The 18,093-nt window shown below is 44.6% G+C and overlaps 1 protein-coding gene across 1 annotated transcript in view; it reads right to left on the bottom strand.

Annotated features, from left to right (window-relative positions):
* Positions 1 to 689: 689 nt before the first annotated feature.
* Positions 690 to 18,093, bottom strand: part of Pitpna (phosphatidylinositol transfer protein alpha) — a 42,971-nt gene continuing 25,567 nt past the window's right edge. The window contains exons 8-12 of the mRNA XM_036195887.1: positions 13,911 to 13,988; positions 13,658 to 13,768; positions 12,820 to 12,942; positions 4,233 to 4,298; positions 690 to 3,201 (exon numbers count right to left, since the gene is read on the bottom strand). Of these exons, the coding sequence (XP_036051780.1) occupies positions 4,254 to 4,298; positions 12,820 to 12,942; positions 13,658 to 13,768; positions 13,911 to 13,988 (357 nt within the window). The 3' untranslated portion in view covers positions 690 to 3,201; positions 4,233 to 4,253. The remainder of the gene's footprint in view (positions 3,202 to 4,232; positions 4,299 to 12,819; positions 12,943 to 13,657; positions 13,769 to 13,910; positions 13,989 to 18,093) is intronic.

The raw sequence follows: 18,093 nt of genomic DNA, 5'->3' as shown, positions 1-18,093 counted from the left end.
GTGGCTGCTCCCAGAAGGTAGTTTTCTTTGTCTTCAAACAGTTGCCAAGATTTACAGATTGCCTGCCCTGTTGCTCTTCCCCCCAAACTAATAAAACTGCCCACAACTTAAAACAAACAAACCAAAAAAAAAAAAAAAAGAAGAATAGTCAGACAGTAGTGGTGGACGCCTTTAATCCCAGCACAGCACTTGGGAGGTAGAAGCAGGCAGATCTCTGTGAATTTGAGGCCAGCCTGGTCTACAGAGCAAGATCCAGGAAAGTCAGGGATACACAGAGAAAACCTGTCTTGATAAGCCTGAATGAATGAATGAATGAATGAATGAATGAATAGAAAAACCTGAATAAATAAATAAGTAAATGTATTGCATAGTAGACAAAAAAAGCAGAAATGGCTAATTGAGAAATGCAATGTTGCATAAGTAAACTGAACTGACAAGGGAGTATTTTGACTTTTCTTCATGCTTGTTAGGTACTATCACTGATCTATGCCCCCAGCCTGAATCCATAATGTAATGATTTTTTTTGGACATGGAATACTTTATTTACATAAAATTAATTTTCAGAGAGACCATTGTATCTTTTCATAGTCCAATTTGGGTAAATTGGGGAGACATGACGAGGAGCTTTAAGGATAGCTAAAGTGAAAAATGGACATAGGAACATCACTAATAAGCTGGACTCCAAAAAGCTCTGTCTAGGATTTTATTAGACTGCTTTTTCCCCAATATACCTGTATTGGAAGATTGAGACAAAAAGGCACAAACTCACATGAAATCAACACGGTAATCTAGTCAGTTCTACAAAGTGTGGTTTGTAAAAGCAGCACTAAGAACCACCCCAAGTCAAGTCAGGGCCCAGCAGGGACTGGAAAAGGAGAACTTAGGATATACACATGCCCACAACACTGACCCTGTCCTGTCCCTCCCCAACGCCTCTCCACAAGGAGGCCAGAGGCCAGCAGGCCTTGTGCAGAGACAAAAATTGCTGCTTTTAGTTTGCTGTAGGACCCTGGAAGTCTAATGGGAGCAGCCAGTCTGAAGGGGCATGACACCCTCAGGTATTATCACCAGACCTGAGCCCTCCAAGTGCTAATCAGTTTTGGGGGGTGGGGTAAATGGAAAGGGGATACTTAAAAGCCAATACTTGCCCAGCAGCAACACCACCCATGGATTGGGAGAGACCAGGGATACCCCTCTTTTGTGTTTGTTTGTGTGGGCAGGAGCCCAAAATCCAGGCTGATCTCAGCAAATCCTAGTTGGTACCATTTGGATGCTTTCAAATGTGAGCAACAGGTCGGGATGCAGGAGGAGCTAGAGCAAAGGCAGGTAAGAGCAAGCCTGGACTGGAGCTGATGTGACTGATATGTGTGGATCTCCAAGTGCTGAAGGAGACAATTATCTGCTGAGCTCATACACACAACTGCCTGCTCAGAGTTGCAGTTCTCAAGATAACTCATATCTGGACTACAGCCTAGTTCATGAAGAAGGAGAATCTTTAAGCACAAATATGATTGACAGGTAATACAGAGCTTGTAGGAGAACATTTATGTTCTTTTCCACAAGGGATGCCTCTTCTCTAACTTTCCCATACTACTAGCAGTTGAGATGCTAATCACCAACCCAGATGTCCCAAGAATGTTCCTAAAGACTCCACAAGGTGAGGGGACTAATACAGAGGAGGTTTCTGTAACAGGGACATCGCCTGGTCTCAAAAGGACCTCAATGAAGGTCACAGCTAACCATTCTGAGGGGCCCGAATCTGTCCACCCTAGCTCCAGGAGGACCAACCACAGGGAAGCATCCAATCCACATGTCGCAGATGCAGTCCTGTGAGACACTCCCTTATTGCACTTAGAAATGAGTAAGGCAAACAAACTGACAAAAACAAGATCCATTACTCCGTCCTTCTTCCTCCCTAACAGAGACTCAGTCTCTAACGGATACCCAGGCTAGCGTGGGCTTGGATCACTACACACTGGGCTGACTGACTCAACAAGGCTTGGGAAATGTCCAGTGACACAACCATATCACACTCTCCCACCAGGAAGGCATACTCAGTTTCTGCCGATCTAGAAAAACTAGGAGGCAGGCGCTCAGTAGCTTCTCCTCCCCAGAGCCTGGGCTTCACCAACCTACTGTGGTAAGAGTTCTAGGCTACAGTCACTGATTGCTTTTGATTGTCCAGCACAGAACTCAGCATGGAGCAGGGTGCCTGAGTTCTCGATCTGCAAACTCCTCTCCAGTGAAATAGGAAGGGACGTGTTTTGCTAGGGAAAAAGCTTTTCTCATGCTTGTTTTGTGCACATGAAAAGACCAGGACTCCTGCATCCTACCAGCCTGAAAGAGGACAGGGACCTAAGAAAGCACAGATAGGATTATTGCTGAGTGCCAGCACCAGCCCAAAAGGGAAGAGGAGCATGGACATACAGGGCTCCTCGGGTCTGACCGGAGTCTACAGGCCATACTAGACAATTCTCAGGTAGGGAGTGATGGATTTCTTGTAGGCTCTGCAAGAGATTCAGATAGAGTGGGCAACAGGAGGGCTGAGAAGCTGAGATTTCTAAGAATATTAACCAGAGATGCAATGACGAGGGGGGTTATTTATTATTTGCTAAATTTCCTTAGACTGGCTGGGAATGGGGTACCTTCTTGGTGCTTAGAGCCCTCGAAAGAGAGATTACTAGGAGCAGAGGTCAGGGTTATGAAGCCACATTCTTATTGTGTGGAAGTGGAACTGGGGCCAGGTATCTGTATTTTTAACTCCTCCTCTCTCCCCAAGTGAATACTCAACATTGCCAAAGATCTGCCCAGGAAGCAAAAGAGCTCAGTTTATCCCAAGGCTGAAATAAGTGAGCTTAAATAATCATATCACAAAAGGCAGCTAATTTAAGACTAAAAAATGTCACTTGGAAATAAAGGGGAAGGGCACACAGAAATGGGTCAGGACACAATGGAGAGAGGGATGAGCTGTAAATACAGCAGCGTACGCCATGTATCTTAGAGGATCAGGCTCCCGCACACACAGGCTTTGTAATACCAGACGGTCTATTTGTTCACAATGTTAAAGGGCATCTAGAAATAGCTACATAAGGGATTGAAAGTTGCCTCAAGAATGAACACAGAAAGGCTGCATCCAAAGACGGCCTGCCACTCAGGAGGGTGGAGCTGCTGGGCCTTCCTGTTGACCACTGTCTTGCAAAACTAGAAAAGAAATAGAAATTGTTAAGGAAGCAACAAGGGAAACAAAAGCATACAGTAAATCATGGTGAGTGGAGGAATTTCAGGGGGAAGGATGTCAACTGGTGGAGGCCCTGGGGAGAGAGGGTACGAAGGCCCTGGTAGTGACTGCAGAACTGGAATCCTCCCCACCTTCCATCTCCCAAAAGCTGCTTAAGCACATGGGTTAGTCTGGGTGGGGATGGTGCCTGCCTAGCATGCACATGGCACAGGGTTTGCTCCTCAGCAATGGAAGGAAAAGAACTATAGAACAGCCGGAGAGCAGAAAGGCCCTAGGTTTCTTTTAGGCTTTTGGTGCTAGAGCACACTCAGTCTTTGATGAACTAATTTCCTCACAGCCTGACTGGGGGCAGAGCCATGTTTCATTCTGTGCTGCAGAATGAGTCTCGGGAGTATACAGGCACCCTGGAGAAGATCCAGCATTGGGATCTGACAGAAGGATGGGCCTTAGGAAAAGTGACAGGTAAAACAAGGACACCCCATCCTACCCCTATGACCTGGTAAAAAGACTTCCAGGACCTTTGTTGAAGACAGAGCTACTTGAACTGTGCTCCTACTGCACCCACACCACTGTCTCCACCCTGCCACGTCCATGTGCATGGGTCTTTATAAAACATGCCCCTGAGGGCTGGAGAGATGGCTCAGAGGTTGGGAGCACTGACTGCTCTTCTAGAGGTCCTGAGTTCAATTCCCAGCACCCACATGGTGGCTCACAGCCATCTGTAATGAGATCTGGTGCCCTCTTCTGTATACATAATAAATAAATCTTTAAAAAACAAAAACAACAAAAAAAACCCAAAACATGCCCCTGAAAGCTAAGAGTCAGAATTCCTTTCCACGGAAACCCAGGAGTTCAGTCTCTAACATGCAGTCACCGCCATTACTAGAGTAAAGGATGAGGAATGAGGTACATTTTCTCATTCCACAGTGAGCTCCCGAGGCCCTGAGGGCTGTATTTTATGACATGCACAGTGGAAATGACATTCAGTACATACAGTGCAGAAGGGGTGGTAGCATTAGTCATCGGCTGTCATTCCTTTCACTGGGTCCTTTTGTCTCATCTAGAACAGAAAAAGCAGAAAGAAATTGAAACTTTTGTTGCTGATGGAACCCCACCATAAAAGTGCCCTGACTTCTCAGTCCTGCCAATAGATAGGACAGAACATTTGTGAGTGTGCACACAAAGCAAAAATAAGAATAGAAGCCAGCTTTAATCCCAGCACTTGGGAGGCAGAGGCAGGTGGATCTCTGTGAGTTCAATGCCGGCATAGTCTATGGAAACTGAGTCTTGAAAAACAAACAAACAAACAAACAAGTAGAAATCTGCATTAATAATAGCCTAGAGCACCCCATTTATAGCTCTATCACAGTCCTACCATTCACCACAACTTAAAAGATTCACTAATGCTAAGCCAGGACCAATTTTCTCTGTTTCTATTTATTTATTTACTTACTTACTTACTTTTTAATTTCTTCCTTATTTTTATTTTTGAAGCTCAAGGACAATTTTATTGGAGTTTAAGAGAAAAATATACTATGGGTTACATGAAGACCCTGGCATGCCAGGAGGAGATGGAAGGAAAATCATACCTTTTAAGTTAAGTACAAATAGAAATAGACTGCTTATTTTTAGTTTATGTGCATGAGTATCCTGCTTGCTTGTATGTATGTACCCCATGTGTGTACCTGGTGTCCAGAGGCCAGAAGACAGTGTTGGATCTTGTTACAGAGGGTCTGGAACTGCCTTGTGGGTGATGGGACTTGAACCTCGGTCCTCTGCCATAGCGACAAGTGCCCTAAACCACTGAGCCATCTCTCTGGCCTCTAGACTGCTTATTAAGAAAGGAAAAGCACTCTCAAGAGTGGGAGTGGGCTAGAGAACTGAGGAATTAGCCCCCAAAGCCTATTATGTTTTAAAATTAAAATTATTTTGTGGGTTGTGAGGTGGGGAGTGGGGCACGTGCATGCTATGGGACACGTGTGGAGGTAAATAAAGAACAACTTTCAGGAGCCGGTTTCTCCTTCCATTTTTATTTGCATTCCAGGGACTGACCTCATGTCACCCACCTCTCTGTTTCTATTAAGATGGAGCTTCAAAAAAAAAAAAAAGAGGGAGCTTCCTGGTGCTGGAGAGTTGACTTAGCAGTCAAGAGCACTGGCTGCTCCTGGCAGAGGACCTGGGTTTGACTCCCAGCACCACATGGCAGCTTGTAACTGTCTGTAACTCCAGTCCCAGGGGAGCTGAATTCCTCTTTTGGCTTCAATAGGCACCATGTGCACTTGTGGTGCACATACATACTCCGTGCAGGCCAAACTCTCATACACATAAATCAATCTAAACAAACTGTTTTTTTAAAAAGATGCAACTTCCTATCAAAGAATGTTGCCACTTCCCTTCCTGTCAAGGGACAAGGGGCGCTACTGAAATAATTCACTGTTCTCATTGTTTTAGGCTCAGAGTAAAATGTCCTAAGAATGCTTATTTCCTGTTCCTTGAAGCCTATATGATAGGCTTTTGTCTTGTTTTATTTATTTATTTTCCGAGACATTGTTTTTCTGTGTAACAGCCCTGGCTACCTGGAACTCGCTTTGTAGACTAGGCTGACCTCAAATTCACAAAGACCCACCTGTCTCTGCCCAGTGTATTTATTTTTTGTTTTGTTTTGTTTTGGTTTTTGAGGGTCACTGTGGATCTATTACTCTCTATGTAAAACCAATGATGGTGTATGTCTTTAATCCCAGTATCACAGGGAATATGAGGCCCAGAGAGCCTGCTGGGGGATGAGGGAGCTCAGATGACTTCGATGATTTTCACAACCCTGTCTCCCAACTCAGTTTTATTATTATTATTTGTTTTCTGAAGCAGGGTCTCATGTACCCCAGGTTGACCTTAAACTAAGAATGACCTTTAACTTCTGACCCTTCAGCTTTCGCCTCCTCCACTGCCAGGACAACAGGCATGTGCCACCATGCCTGTCTTTGGTTTGAGTTTTGTTTATTTGACACTTAAATATCACAATAGTCCTGAGAAATTAAATTGTATTTAACAACAAAGCTACTACTGTGTTTTAATATATTGGCTGGCATTCCAGATGGCCTGCTCTGGGTACATCTCTGTTAGTGGAAATGAAGGTAAGAGCTTGCCTCTGCAGAAGCTATGGGAATCTTTTAAAAAATATATACTACGTGCGTGCGTGCAATTGTTCAAAGTGAGGCCAGATGACATTTGGTGGGAGTCAGTTCTCTCCTTCCATCATGTAGGTAGGGTCCCAGGGATAGAACTTAGGTGCCTTTCCTTATGGAGCCATCTCACAGGCCCAATGTCAGAGTCGTACATTCTCTTTGTCTAGCTGCTGAGTTAGGTACAGAGTGGCTTTTCCTTATCAGCCTAAGCCTCAAACACAAACCGACCATAACTCAAAGCTTTAAACTCCAGATGTGGGGTCTGCTAGATACTTCAATACAGAAGAGATTTGTGCGATCTCTGGGCAATGTCCAGAGGTCAAAACCTAAACTAAAACTAATAGGGAGCTAGCAGCCAGCAAGTCCTCCACACTCGGAGGCAAGCAACCAGAAAGGGTCAGGCACGTCGTCTGAGCCCACATACAAGGAGACAGCTACGAAGCCTCCCAGGTAAGACACATGAGCAAGGTGTCATGCAGCCTTTCAGCTTACCACACGGAGCCAACTTCAGAAGGGATGGGTTGTAGAGGGACAAGGAAAATTATGGGACAAGTGGAGAAGACCCATAATAGGAAAGAAAATACAACAGAATCCTTTTGGGTTTGTTTTTTTGTTTTGTTTTTGTTTTTTTGGGTTTTTTTTGTTTTGTTTTGTTGTTTTTTTTTTTGAGACAGGTTTCTCTACATAGCCCTGGCTGTCTTGGAACTCTCTATGTAGACCAGGCCTGCCTTAAACTCACAGGTCCACTTGCCTCTGCCTCCCTAGTACTGGGATTAAGACCATGTACCTCTATGCCTGGCTACTATAAAATCTTAATCATGCTATGAACCTAAATGTTTTAGAGTCCAATAAATAGAAAACAACTTCTTACAATGTTTGAAATGAGTTACCAGTCTCAATGCATCCTGAACTCCCCAGTCTCACCTGTCTTTGACTACAAATCTAACTACCACCTGTACTGCTGGGTTCATGTTGCCAGGGGGATTTGGTGACATAACTTAGGTTGTCACATGTCAGTAATATAGTAAGAGCTCATTAACTATTAGCATCTATTGATAAGAGCAGATGTAGTACTCAGGAGGTAGTGAGCACCACAGAGGTCATCAAGCAAGCACAGACTGGTGGGGAAGCTGCATCAGGACCCATGTGTTAGACATGCAATTGGACCAAATGACTTTTCAAAGTATGCTTCTACTTTTGTCATTTTGAGCCTCATAAGAGAAGGCAAGGAAGTAGAAGAGGCAGAAGAAAGAGAGGGGGAAGGGATCAAGGTGGAGAGGGAGGGAGGAAGGGAGGGAATGAAGGAAAGAGAAACAGCTTTTTTACAAACAGTATTTCCTGGTATTTTTCTTTTTAGAGAGAAACAAACAACAACAAAACCAATCCCTAAACTAATCTCTTAATACCTTTTTTCTTAAATCTTATTCTCACATGGGGATGATGGTGCCACCTGCAAAAGGACTAGATTTCTAACAGTGGTGACGTGACCTCCAAAAGCTAGCCACACATGCTAGAAGGACAGAAACGACTCCTAAATGTTGTTCTACACATATATACATACACGTATAAAATAAATAAATGTAATTTAAGGGGGTATGCAACAACAAAAGCTCCTAAAAAACTACCTGTATTAAGAATATATGCGGGGGCTGGAGAGATGGCTTAGAGGTTAAGAGCGCTGACTCTTATTCCAGAGGACCCAAGTTCAATTCCCAGCACCCACATGGCACCACCTGTCTGTATCTCCAGTTTCAGGGGACCCCGACACCCATGGCAAAAACACAAATGCACATAAAAATAAAATAAAAATATATTTTAAAAAAAGAATATTATGCATTGGTTTAAAGATACCTGACATGAAACAGGGGTATGAACAAGAAAAAATAATGCAGGCTGGAAAGACAGTTCAGAGGTAAGGGCATTTGCTCTTGTACAGGACCTGGGTTTGATTCCCTAGCACCCACATGGCAGTTCACAGGGGATCTGATAACCTCACCTGGTCTGAGACACCAGGTGGACATGTGGTGTACATACATATATGCAGGCCAACAATAAAATACAATACAATAAGTAATCCACCTAACTGAGCTTGGTGGAACCCACCTTTAATCCTAGAACTCAGGAAGCAGAGGCAGGCAGGTATTTTTGAGTTGTGAGTTCTATAGGATGTTCTGGTCTATAGGATGAGTTCCAGGCCAGTCATGACTACACAGTGAGATCTTTTCTCAAAAGGATAAAACAAACAACCATGTAAGTATGAGAATGCCATGATGAAAAACCACTACTTTGTTAACCTAAAATACTAACAAAAAAAGCCATAATTCTTTATTTTTTGCTTTTGGTTTTTTGAAACAGTGTTTCTATGTGTAGCCCTGGCTGTCCTGGAACTCACTCTGCAGATCATGCTGGCCTTGAACTCCAAGATCTGCCTGCCTCTGCTTCTGAGTGCTGGGATTAAAGGTGTGTGTCACCACATAGTTCTTACTAAAAATTTGTAATTAAGTATGACATGATAGACTGAATACCTCCTGCACAGAGATCCACCTGCCTTGCTCCCAGGCACTGGGATTAAAGGCATGGGCCTTTCCACCTGATGGAAAACTGACTCTTTAAGTATCCAGGAGGACCCAGAGCCAAGGAGGAGCTGACCAGCTAGTGCCACAAACTTCCCAGAGGCTCTGCAACTGGAAGCTGCAGGTTACTCCGCAGACTGGAATATCAGTGGGGGTCACACAGAGAGTCCTTAGGACTTGGCACTCACACTGGCTACTCTCCAAGCCAAGCATGCACTGCATTTTCTACTACAGCTGAAGACTTTACCCTCTGGGGATGGAGAGGTCTCAGTCAGGACAGAATGGGCCTCATATAGAACATGGCAGCAAGTTAAAGCTACGAATGACATGAGCCTGCTAGAATCCTTGCTCAGATTTGGCTGTCAATACCTAGCTGCCTACTTTCCAAGCAAGACACTAGAGGGGCAAAATGAGCAGCCTCCTCAAATGACTTGGGATCTCCACTGCAACTACCTGACTGTGCTACAATGAAGCCCATTACTGACCTGAGACAGCCCCTCACTAGAAAGTACAAAGAAAGCCCCCAACTGAAGAGTCTAACAAGAACTCATGAGTGAACAAAAGAACTCAAAAGAAACAGAGTATTTAGGTAGCAAAAAGAAACCTCAAGAAACAATGTTTAAATGATAATTGTAAAAAAGGAAGAAAATGAATAGAGAAAAAGGTAGCTGGCTCATGTAAGCATGAGTACCAGAGTTTAAATCCCCAGAACCCATGTAAAACCAAATGCAGTAGGCACAAGATTAAAGGGAGCTGGGGGATAAGGTACTCAAGGACCATGCTGGCAATACGCAGTGGGAAAAAATGAGACCCTGTCTCAAATGAGGTGGAAAGTGAGAACCAAAACCCAGGTTGTCCACTGACCTCCACATGTACTATAACACATGTACAAATATTCACACACAAAATCAAATAAAGGAATGCCAAGGATGATGGCTCATACCTGTCATCCTAGGGCTTGGGAGGTAGAGGCCAGAAAACCAGGAGTTCAAGGTTATCCTCAAGTACTGAGTTTCAGGCCAGCCTTGGCTACAGAGTAAGACCATGTCTCAAAAATAAATAATCTGTGAGCTCAAGGCCAGTCTGGTCTACATAGAGTTCCAGACCAGCCTGAGCTTCATAGTAAGACCCTGCCTCAAAAAGTAAAGACATAAATAAGGGAGGAAGGAAAGAAAAAAAAAAAAAAAAAAGACTATGAGGTTCATTTGGGAAAGACAGTGACAAAGTTGTAAACACCAGATAATGAGCCAGCCAAAACTCATGATACTGAAGAATGGAAAAGGGGAGTATGTGATTGGGTAACGGAGCAGAATCGCCCACGGCAGAAGTGGATTTAAACCTAAAGTTGAGAAATGAACGGGACCCACAAGATGCTTCAGCAGACAAAGGCATCAGCCACTGAGCCTGGAAGCCTGAGTTCGATCCTGAGAAGCCACACGCTGGAAGGAGAGAACTGACTCCCCACAAGTTTCACAGCATGTATGTAACTACATAAGTAAGTAAATGAAATATGAAAAAAAAGTTTTTAAAAATTAAAAACAAATAAACTTGAGAAGTTAAGACTATAAGCAAATGATTTAAAAATACAGAAGTATGGTGGTGCACGCCTTTAATCCCAGCACTCAGGAGGCAAAAGCAGGTAGATCTCTGAGTTCGGGGCCCAGCCTGGTCTACAGGGTGAACTCCAGGACAGCCAGGACTACACAGAGAAACCTTGTCTTGGGGGTGGGGTGAGGTGGGGATGGAGTTTGAGGCCTGCCTGAACTATACACTCTTGTGTATTTTTTTAAGCTTTGTGTATATGGTATTGGAAATCAAATTCAGCTTGTGCCTGCTGACAAATGCTTTACCACCAAGCCATAATAACGTATCTTAGAGGAGAGAAAAACATGCCAGGGCTCGAATTAGCACATGAAGGCCTACTCAACTGCTAGAGGTTAAAATGATCCACAATGACATGGATTTGGTTCTTTCTCTCTCATTACAACTTAGTTTTAAAATTCTAAATCCAGCCAGGCGGAGGTGACACATGTCTTTAATCCCAGCACTCAGGAGGCAGAGCCAGGTAGATCTCTGTGAATTCGAGGCCAGCCTGGGCTACAGAGCGAGATCCTGGACAGGCACCAAAACAACACAGAGAAACCCTGTGGGGGGTGGGGAGATTCTAATTCCAGAGAGGTCTCTTGCATTCACACTTCCTCTGGAGGGCAGCGAGCATCTCAGCTACTAGCACAGCCCTCCACAGAGAATGGAGGGCCATTCATTTCAGGAGGAGCGGGCACAGGTCAAAAGCCCCAACTCTGAGAACTACCAAGTTTGAGATGAGAGGAAGGCACACCCTAAGATCATTGGAAGACTTCTTTCTGCCAAGGATTAGAGCACAGCTCTTTTAATTTATTTATTTTGTTATTGGTGCTGTGGATGAAACTCCAAACCTCACCCATGCCAACAGTCAAAGAACAGGCAAAGAATAGTAAATGCTCCATGAAACCCAATTACTTTATCTTGGCCATTGCCAGGTAGGGGGAGGGGCTAGAACATTCCCTGCCAAACCCCACCTAAAATCTTCCTGCTGCTCCATTTGCTAACTTTTTTGGGGGTATGTGTGTGTGGGGGGGGGGGGGGAGGTCATGACCAGAGTGACCAAAAGATTTAAGCCTCTTTCTCATGCAGGGAGAATCAGCAAAGTCACTTTGGTCTATAACTTCCTGAGGACCCTTACCTAAGAACCAGGAACTGTGCCCCAGATCCTGCCACCTGCCTGTTACATGTGATTGAACGAATAACCAGAGCAGGAACCAACTTGCACACACTTACCAGTGAGTCAGCCCAGGAAGAATGTCATCCCAGAAGGTAAAAACAGCAACCTGGGAGGCTCTAGAAAGGCGGGCTTCTGGGCCCAGGTTCAACCCTAGACCTGCACCATGAGGTACTGAACATCTGTGTCCCACGCACCAAGGCACCTGAACCAGGCCCTCAGCTGAGGCCTGGCAAGAGAGTGGGTGAGGCTGCTGCCAGAAATCACGTCCTCACTGGACCAGCAGCCAATCAAAGAGCAGAGGGACTACAGCTGACAGTGGCCCCAAGTCAGACAGCACTGGGCTTTTATACCATCACCTGCAGGTCCCAGCACAGCAGTGCTTAGGTCTCAGAGTGTCCCCTGCTTTAGCTGATGATGCCTTCTCACACCGCAAAACAGCACATGTACAAATACAAAACACGGCGCCTGGTGGTTTTTACTGAGCATCTCCAAGGGGCTCTCTCGGGGAAGCTTCCTTAAATGAGGCAAGAGTGCCGGTCTTCAGGCTCCCAGAGAGCAGACTGCTCTCCTCCTGGGATCCATGCCAAACTCAAAAACAAAACATCTAAACAAAAGTAAAAAACAAAAAAATGCTCCAACCTGCAAAAAGAGCTCACAACCACATAGAACAGTTGGCTTCTGCATGTGCTGTGGCTAAACCCTCTAGGTAGCAGGAGGTGGGGTGGTATTGGCAGACCAGCCTAGCCTGCCTGACCCAGGGTCACCTCAAGTTCCACAGCCTAGCACCATCCTCCACACTGAAGAAACACTGCAGAGGCTATATTACTCACTGGCATCAGGTACAGACTACCATATTTGTCTCTGTGGCTATGCCAAGACCTCAGCCACACTGTATTTCCGAGCACAGGCTGTTCTCCTTATAGTTCCCATATTGCCTCACAGTAACTTTATCCACAAGAGAGTTGGACTTGTCCTTCGAACAACAAGGTGATGGTGCCCTTAGGCGTGTCCAAACACCAGTCTCCTTCACAGTCCCACTCAGGAGTCCCCCGGCATCCCACTCACCTCATCCAGCTGTCGCTTTGTCTCTTCCTCCATCCTCCGAATGTCATCCATAGTCAGATCAACCCATTTATCGAGCCAGCAGAAGAGCTGCCTGTGAAAGTTTGTAAACAGACGCTTCTCTTGCTATAGAAAGAGGGGGCAGTCAGAACCCGGAAGGGGAGAGCTCCGCTACAACCCTCTCACCCAGGGTGTCTATCAACACCCACAGTTTAACAGGGACAGGGTAGAGTGATGGCTGGTGGCCCACCTGGATCAGACCCAGGTCAGTGACCTTTGCCCTCCTGTTTCTGGCAGGTAAGTGTTACAGTAAGGATGGCTGTGCATCTCAGTTAGGCCCCTTGTCTCAAATACTGCCAAGACAGGCAGCTCATGGGATCTGGCCAAGCCAAGGTCCCTAACAACTGCCGCAATTCCCACTGTCTCTGGTGCCTAAGGCCGGGTTAGGACTAGCCAGCAGCTATGAAGTGTGGTTCAGACTGTAATTCTAACACATGAGAATAAAAGGCTCAGGTCTGGTCAGTTCTGTAATTCAGGACACTGTGCCTCTTGGCTCACAGTACCTCTTGCCTTTTGGCTTAAAAAAAAAAAAAAAAAAAAAAAGTAAAGTTTTATTTGTAGTTCAACCACAACAAATCCTTTCCTGTTTCCTTCTCTCACCTCAGTTTCTTTCCCTGTAGGTGGACAGCTTGAAACTGCAGGACAGTATGCTCAAGGGAAAGGAAGGGACCCAAGATTCCAGTGCTAGCAACTGAAGGAACAGGTCACAGCTCCTGAGCCAAACTGCTCTCCCCAACACGCAGACACAGACACATGGAAATGCCCCATCCTGAAAACTTACCTTATGTATAAAGTTTTCCACTTTGTTCTGCAAGCCCCACCACTTGAACTTGACGGTAACCAGTTTGTATGCACACATATATGGGCAGTCTTTCTGATTTACGAGTTCTTGCTGCATTGGAAAGATACCCAGAGGCAGGCTGGTAACTAGAGAGAAAGACCCCAGGCTGTCCGAACCCCTCACACCCTCCATCATGAGGAGAGGCCCACCCACAGCATGCTCGGCCCCCTAGAGGTAAGGGTGCAAACTGTACCTTCCAATTTGGGCCCAGAGGTCCCCGTCCTGTTTTGACAGATTTAAATTTTGCTGGGTCTTCTTCGGCCTTGTAGTCCTGAGAACAGTGGAAATGGGGAGAGACAGGGAGGGAGGGAGGATGAGGAAAGAGCAAACTGATCCTCCGAGAGCATCGCACACCGCTTCTTTTTGGTTTGTTTGCTTTGGCACAGGGTCTCTCTAGGGAGCCCTGGCTAGCCTGCACCAACTAATTAAATCAAGCTGACTTCAAACACACAGTCATCCACCTGCCTCTGCTACCATGCCCAGCTACAGCAGTTCTTGAAGTTACTGGGTGTACTTTCAGTAGGGGAAAATGTTATAGGCAAGATATAAAACTGTGTTGTGGATAGTTTTATGTCACCTTGACACAAGCTAAAGTCATCTGAAAGAAGGAGACCTCAACTAAGAAAATGCCTCCAGCCTGGTGGTCGCACTGCTCGCCTTTAGTCCCAGCACTCGGGAGGCAGAAGCAGGCAAATCTCTGTGAGTTTGAGGCCAGCCTGGTCTACAGAGTGAGTTCCAGGATAGCCAGGACTACACAGAGAAACCCTGTATCAAAAAACAAAGAGAAGAAAGAAAGAAAAAAGAAAATGCATTCATAAGATTGGTCTGTAGGCAAGGCTGTAGGGAATATTTTAAATTAGTGATTGATGGGAGAGGGTCCACCCCATTGTGAGTGGTGCCATCCCCAGGCGGGTAGGCCTGGGTTCTTTAAGAAAGCAAGCCATAAGGAGCAAGCCAGTAAGCAGCACCCTCCACGGCCTCTGCATCAGCTCCCACTTCCTCGATCCTGTCTTTTTGAGTTCCTGTCCTGACTTCCTTCAATGAAGAGAGATGTGGAAGCATTAGCCAAATAAACCCTTTTCTCCCCAGGTTGCTTTGGTCATAGTGTTTCATCATCACAGCAATAGTGACCCTAACAAAGACAAACTGTATACAATCGCCCCAAAGTAGAAGTCTGTGTGATTTTTCTCTGCCAGGGTTTGTTTGCGATTTTATGAGTATCGAAGTGTTAAAGACAGAGACTTTTCAACTTGGTGAGCATGCAAATTACTAGGGAAGACTTTCAAAATACATGTTTCTGGGCCATACTACCTAAACCCAGAGATTTAGAATATCTTCAGTTGAGGACAACATGAATTTTTCTGTTTAAAATTTATTTTATCAGCTGGGTGGTGGTAACACATGCCTTTGATCCCAGTACTCAGGAGACAGAGGCAGGTGGATCTCTGTGAGTTCCAGGTCAGTCCAGTCTACAAAGCGAGTTCCAGAACAACTAGGGCTGTTATACAAAGAAACCCTGCCTCAGGGAAAAAAAAAAATGGGGGGGGGGTGGTTCAAGACAGAGTTTCTCTGTATAGTTTTGGTGCCTGTCCTAGAACTTGCTTTGTAGACCAGACTGGCCTTGAATTCACAGGGATCCACCTGCCTCTGCCTCCCAAGTGCTGGGATTACAGGTGTATGCCACCATTGCCCAGCCAAAAAAAAAAATTTTTGAGGCCAGAGGGTGTTTGATCCTTTAGCTGGAATTACAGGTCCTCTGCAAGAGCAACAAGTACACTGAATCACTGAGCCATACCTCTATCCTTTTACTCCTTAAATTCTTTTTTTAAATTTATTTACCTTTATTTTACGTGCATTGGTGTTTTGCCATGGGTGTCTTGTCCCCTGGAACTGGAGTTACAGACAGTTGTGAGCTGCCATGTGGGTGCTGGGAATTGAACCATGGTCCTCTGGAAGAGCAGTTAGTGCTCTTAACGGCTGAAACATTTCAGCAGTCCTTAAATTTTTTTACACTTACTTATTTGTGAGTGTGTATATGTATGTGTGTGTGTCTGCATGTACACATGTGGAGGAGGGCAGAGGATGGCTTTCAAGAGATGGTTCTTCCTCTTACTATGTGGGTCCCAGAGACCAAACTCAGGTCCTCAGGCTCAGCGAATCTCCCTGCTGAGCCATCTTCACAACCCAAGTTTTTCTTTTATATTGTAGCCCAAGATGATCTTGAACTTGTGACAATCTTCCTGCCTCAGGCTTCTAAGTACTAGGATTAGCAGCATGAGCCACCATACCTGGTGATTTTTCTTCTCACACACTTCAGGAAGCTGAACACAGTGGCAAATGTCTGTAATCCAGCACCTAGCTTGTGTGGGCAGGAGGGACAGGAGTTCAAGGCCATCCTTGGCTATATAGAGAATTCAAGGCACACCAGGGCTACATGAGATAATGTTTCAAAACAAGTAAGTAAATAAATAAATATCTTCAGATGATTGTAAAACACAGCCAGAGCTGAGAACAACTAACCATCATTCTTAAAACTTCCTAGTTTAATCTCCTGGTTTGTTTTAATAACATCAATACTGATGTGGACACTCCTTTGAGAAGGCCACAGATCTTTACTCAGGCAGGTATTACTTGATTTTCTTAGTCCCTGTAGTGAAAATCTACATTCAAATCTTTTGTAATGACTCTAACTCTGCTTCATAAAATCCAAGTTTTAAAAGCAGTGGTAAGATGGAGTGGCAGGTAAAGCCGTCTGCTGGTAGCCATGCCTAACAGACTGAGTCGAACCCTGGGGTCGCTCAGGCAGAGGAGGGAACTGCCTCCACAAGCTGCCCTCTGACTCCCACACGCCTGCCGGGGTAGATAAGATGCCAATATTGAGTACACACAGACAACGTGTAAATAATTAGTAAGTAAACGAGTAAAAACAAATTTAAAAATAAAAATACTTACTGGAAGTGCTCAATGTTTAGAATGTACCCTCTTGTGTATTACTAGGCAGGCTTCATTTAATGATATCTGTTCATCTATCCATTCATCTTTCTAGTTTGGATTTTTTGTTTATTTGTTTGTATTGCTTTTTTAAGACAGCTCTGGCTGTCCTGGAACTAGCTCTGTAGCCCAGGCTGGCCTCAAACTCAGAGATCCACCTGCCTCTGCCTCCCGAGGGCTGGGATTAAAGGTGTGCACCACCACTGCCTGGAAAATTTAGTTGATGCGTTAAAAACATTTTTAAAAAGTACCCATCTTTACAGTACCATGTAATATTTGATACATGTATACATTCTGGGATGTGTATTTCAGGTTAAATGTATCTACTCATTTCTTAATATTCAAAGTCCATTATCATCCCTCAAGTCATTCTACTGTACAGCAGCTAAGCAGAGCTTGCTCCTAACTGCAACCTGTGCCCATGGAGCAGCCTCTGCCCTTCCCTCAGTTACGGTACAAGCCATCCTTTATGTTCAGCACACAAGGCTTTATTTTCTGTTGTCCTACTCTACTGTCTAATGTGGGTTCATTAGCATCTACTCAACATAAGTAAAGACCATAAATCACACACTAGGAAAATTATCACTTTTTACTTATTTATTTGGGATGGAGCACAGTTGAGACAGTGTTTTGAATAATCCAGGCTGGTTTTGAGCTTAATATGTAACCAAGGCTGGTCTTACACTCCTGATCCTTCTACCTCTACTTCCCAAATGCCAAGATCAAAGGTTTATACTACCACATCTGGCTATATTACCATTTTTTAAAGATTTTACTATCTTAAAAATAGTGTGTGTGTATGTGTGTGTGTGTGTGTGTGTGTGTGTGTGTGTGTCTGCATGTGGGTATGTGCCGTCCAATGTACATGCTGGGACGCCAGTTCTTGTCCTCTGCAGGAGCAGTATGTGCTCTTACCACTAAGCCATCTTTCTAGCCCCTTGCACATCATCATCATCATTATTATTATTATTATTTTGTGGGGTTTGTCTTCTTTTGTTTTCAAGCCAGGGTTTCTTTGTGTAGTCTTGGTTGTCCTAGGACTAGCTCTATAGACCAGGCTGGCCCCAAACTCACAGAGATCCACCTGCCTCTCTTGCTTCCCAAGTGCTGGGATAAAAAGGCGTGCGCCACACCACATCTAACCAGGTTTATTGTTTTTTACTATTCCCTCCACACCCACATTAGAGATAAGAAGTTACTCAAATTACATAGTTCTTACTACTCTAATATTTGTGAAATACATTCACATATACAGTTTGAGAAAACTCACCTGGCCATATATTTATGATGTATTTACTTTGCTATGTATATTGTATTTCAGTAAAAAGGATTGTTTTGTTTTTTGAAAATCTCACTATATGCCCAAGCTGCCCTGGAACACCTAA

Source organism: Onychomys torridus, chromosome 8, assembly GCF_903995425.1.
Source record: "Onychomys torridus chromosome 8, mOncTor1.1, whole genome shotgun sequence".
Classification (NCBI taxonomy): domain Eukaryota; kingdom Metazoa; phylum Chordata; class Mammalia; order Rodentia; family Cricetidae; genus Onychomys; species Onychomys torridus.
The sequence above is the reverse complement of the archived record's forward strand: the minus strand, read 5'-3'. Positions and strand labels throughout refer to the sequence as shown.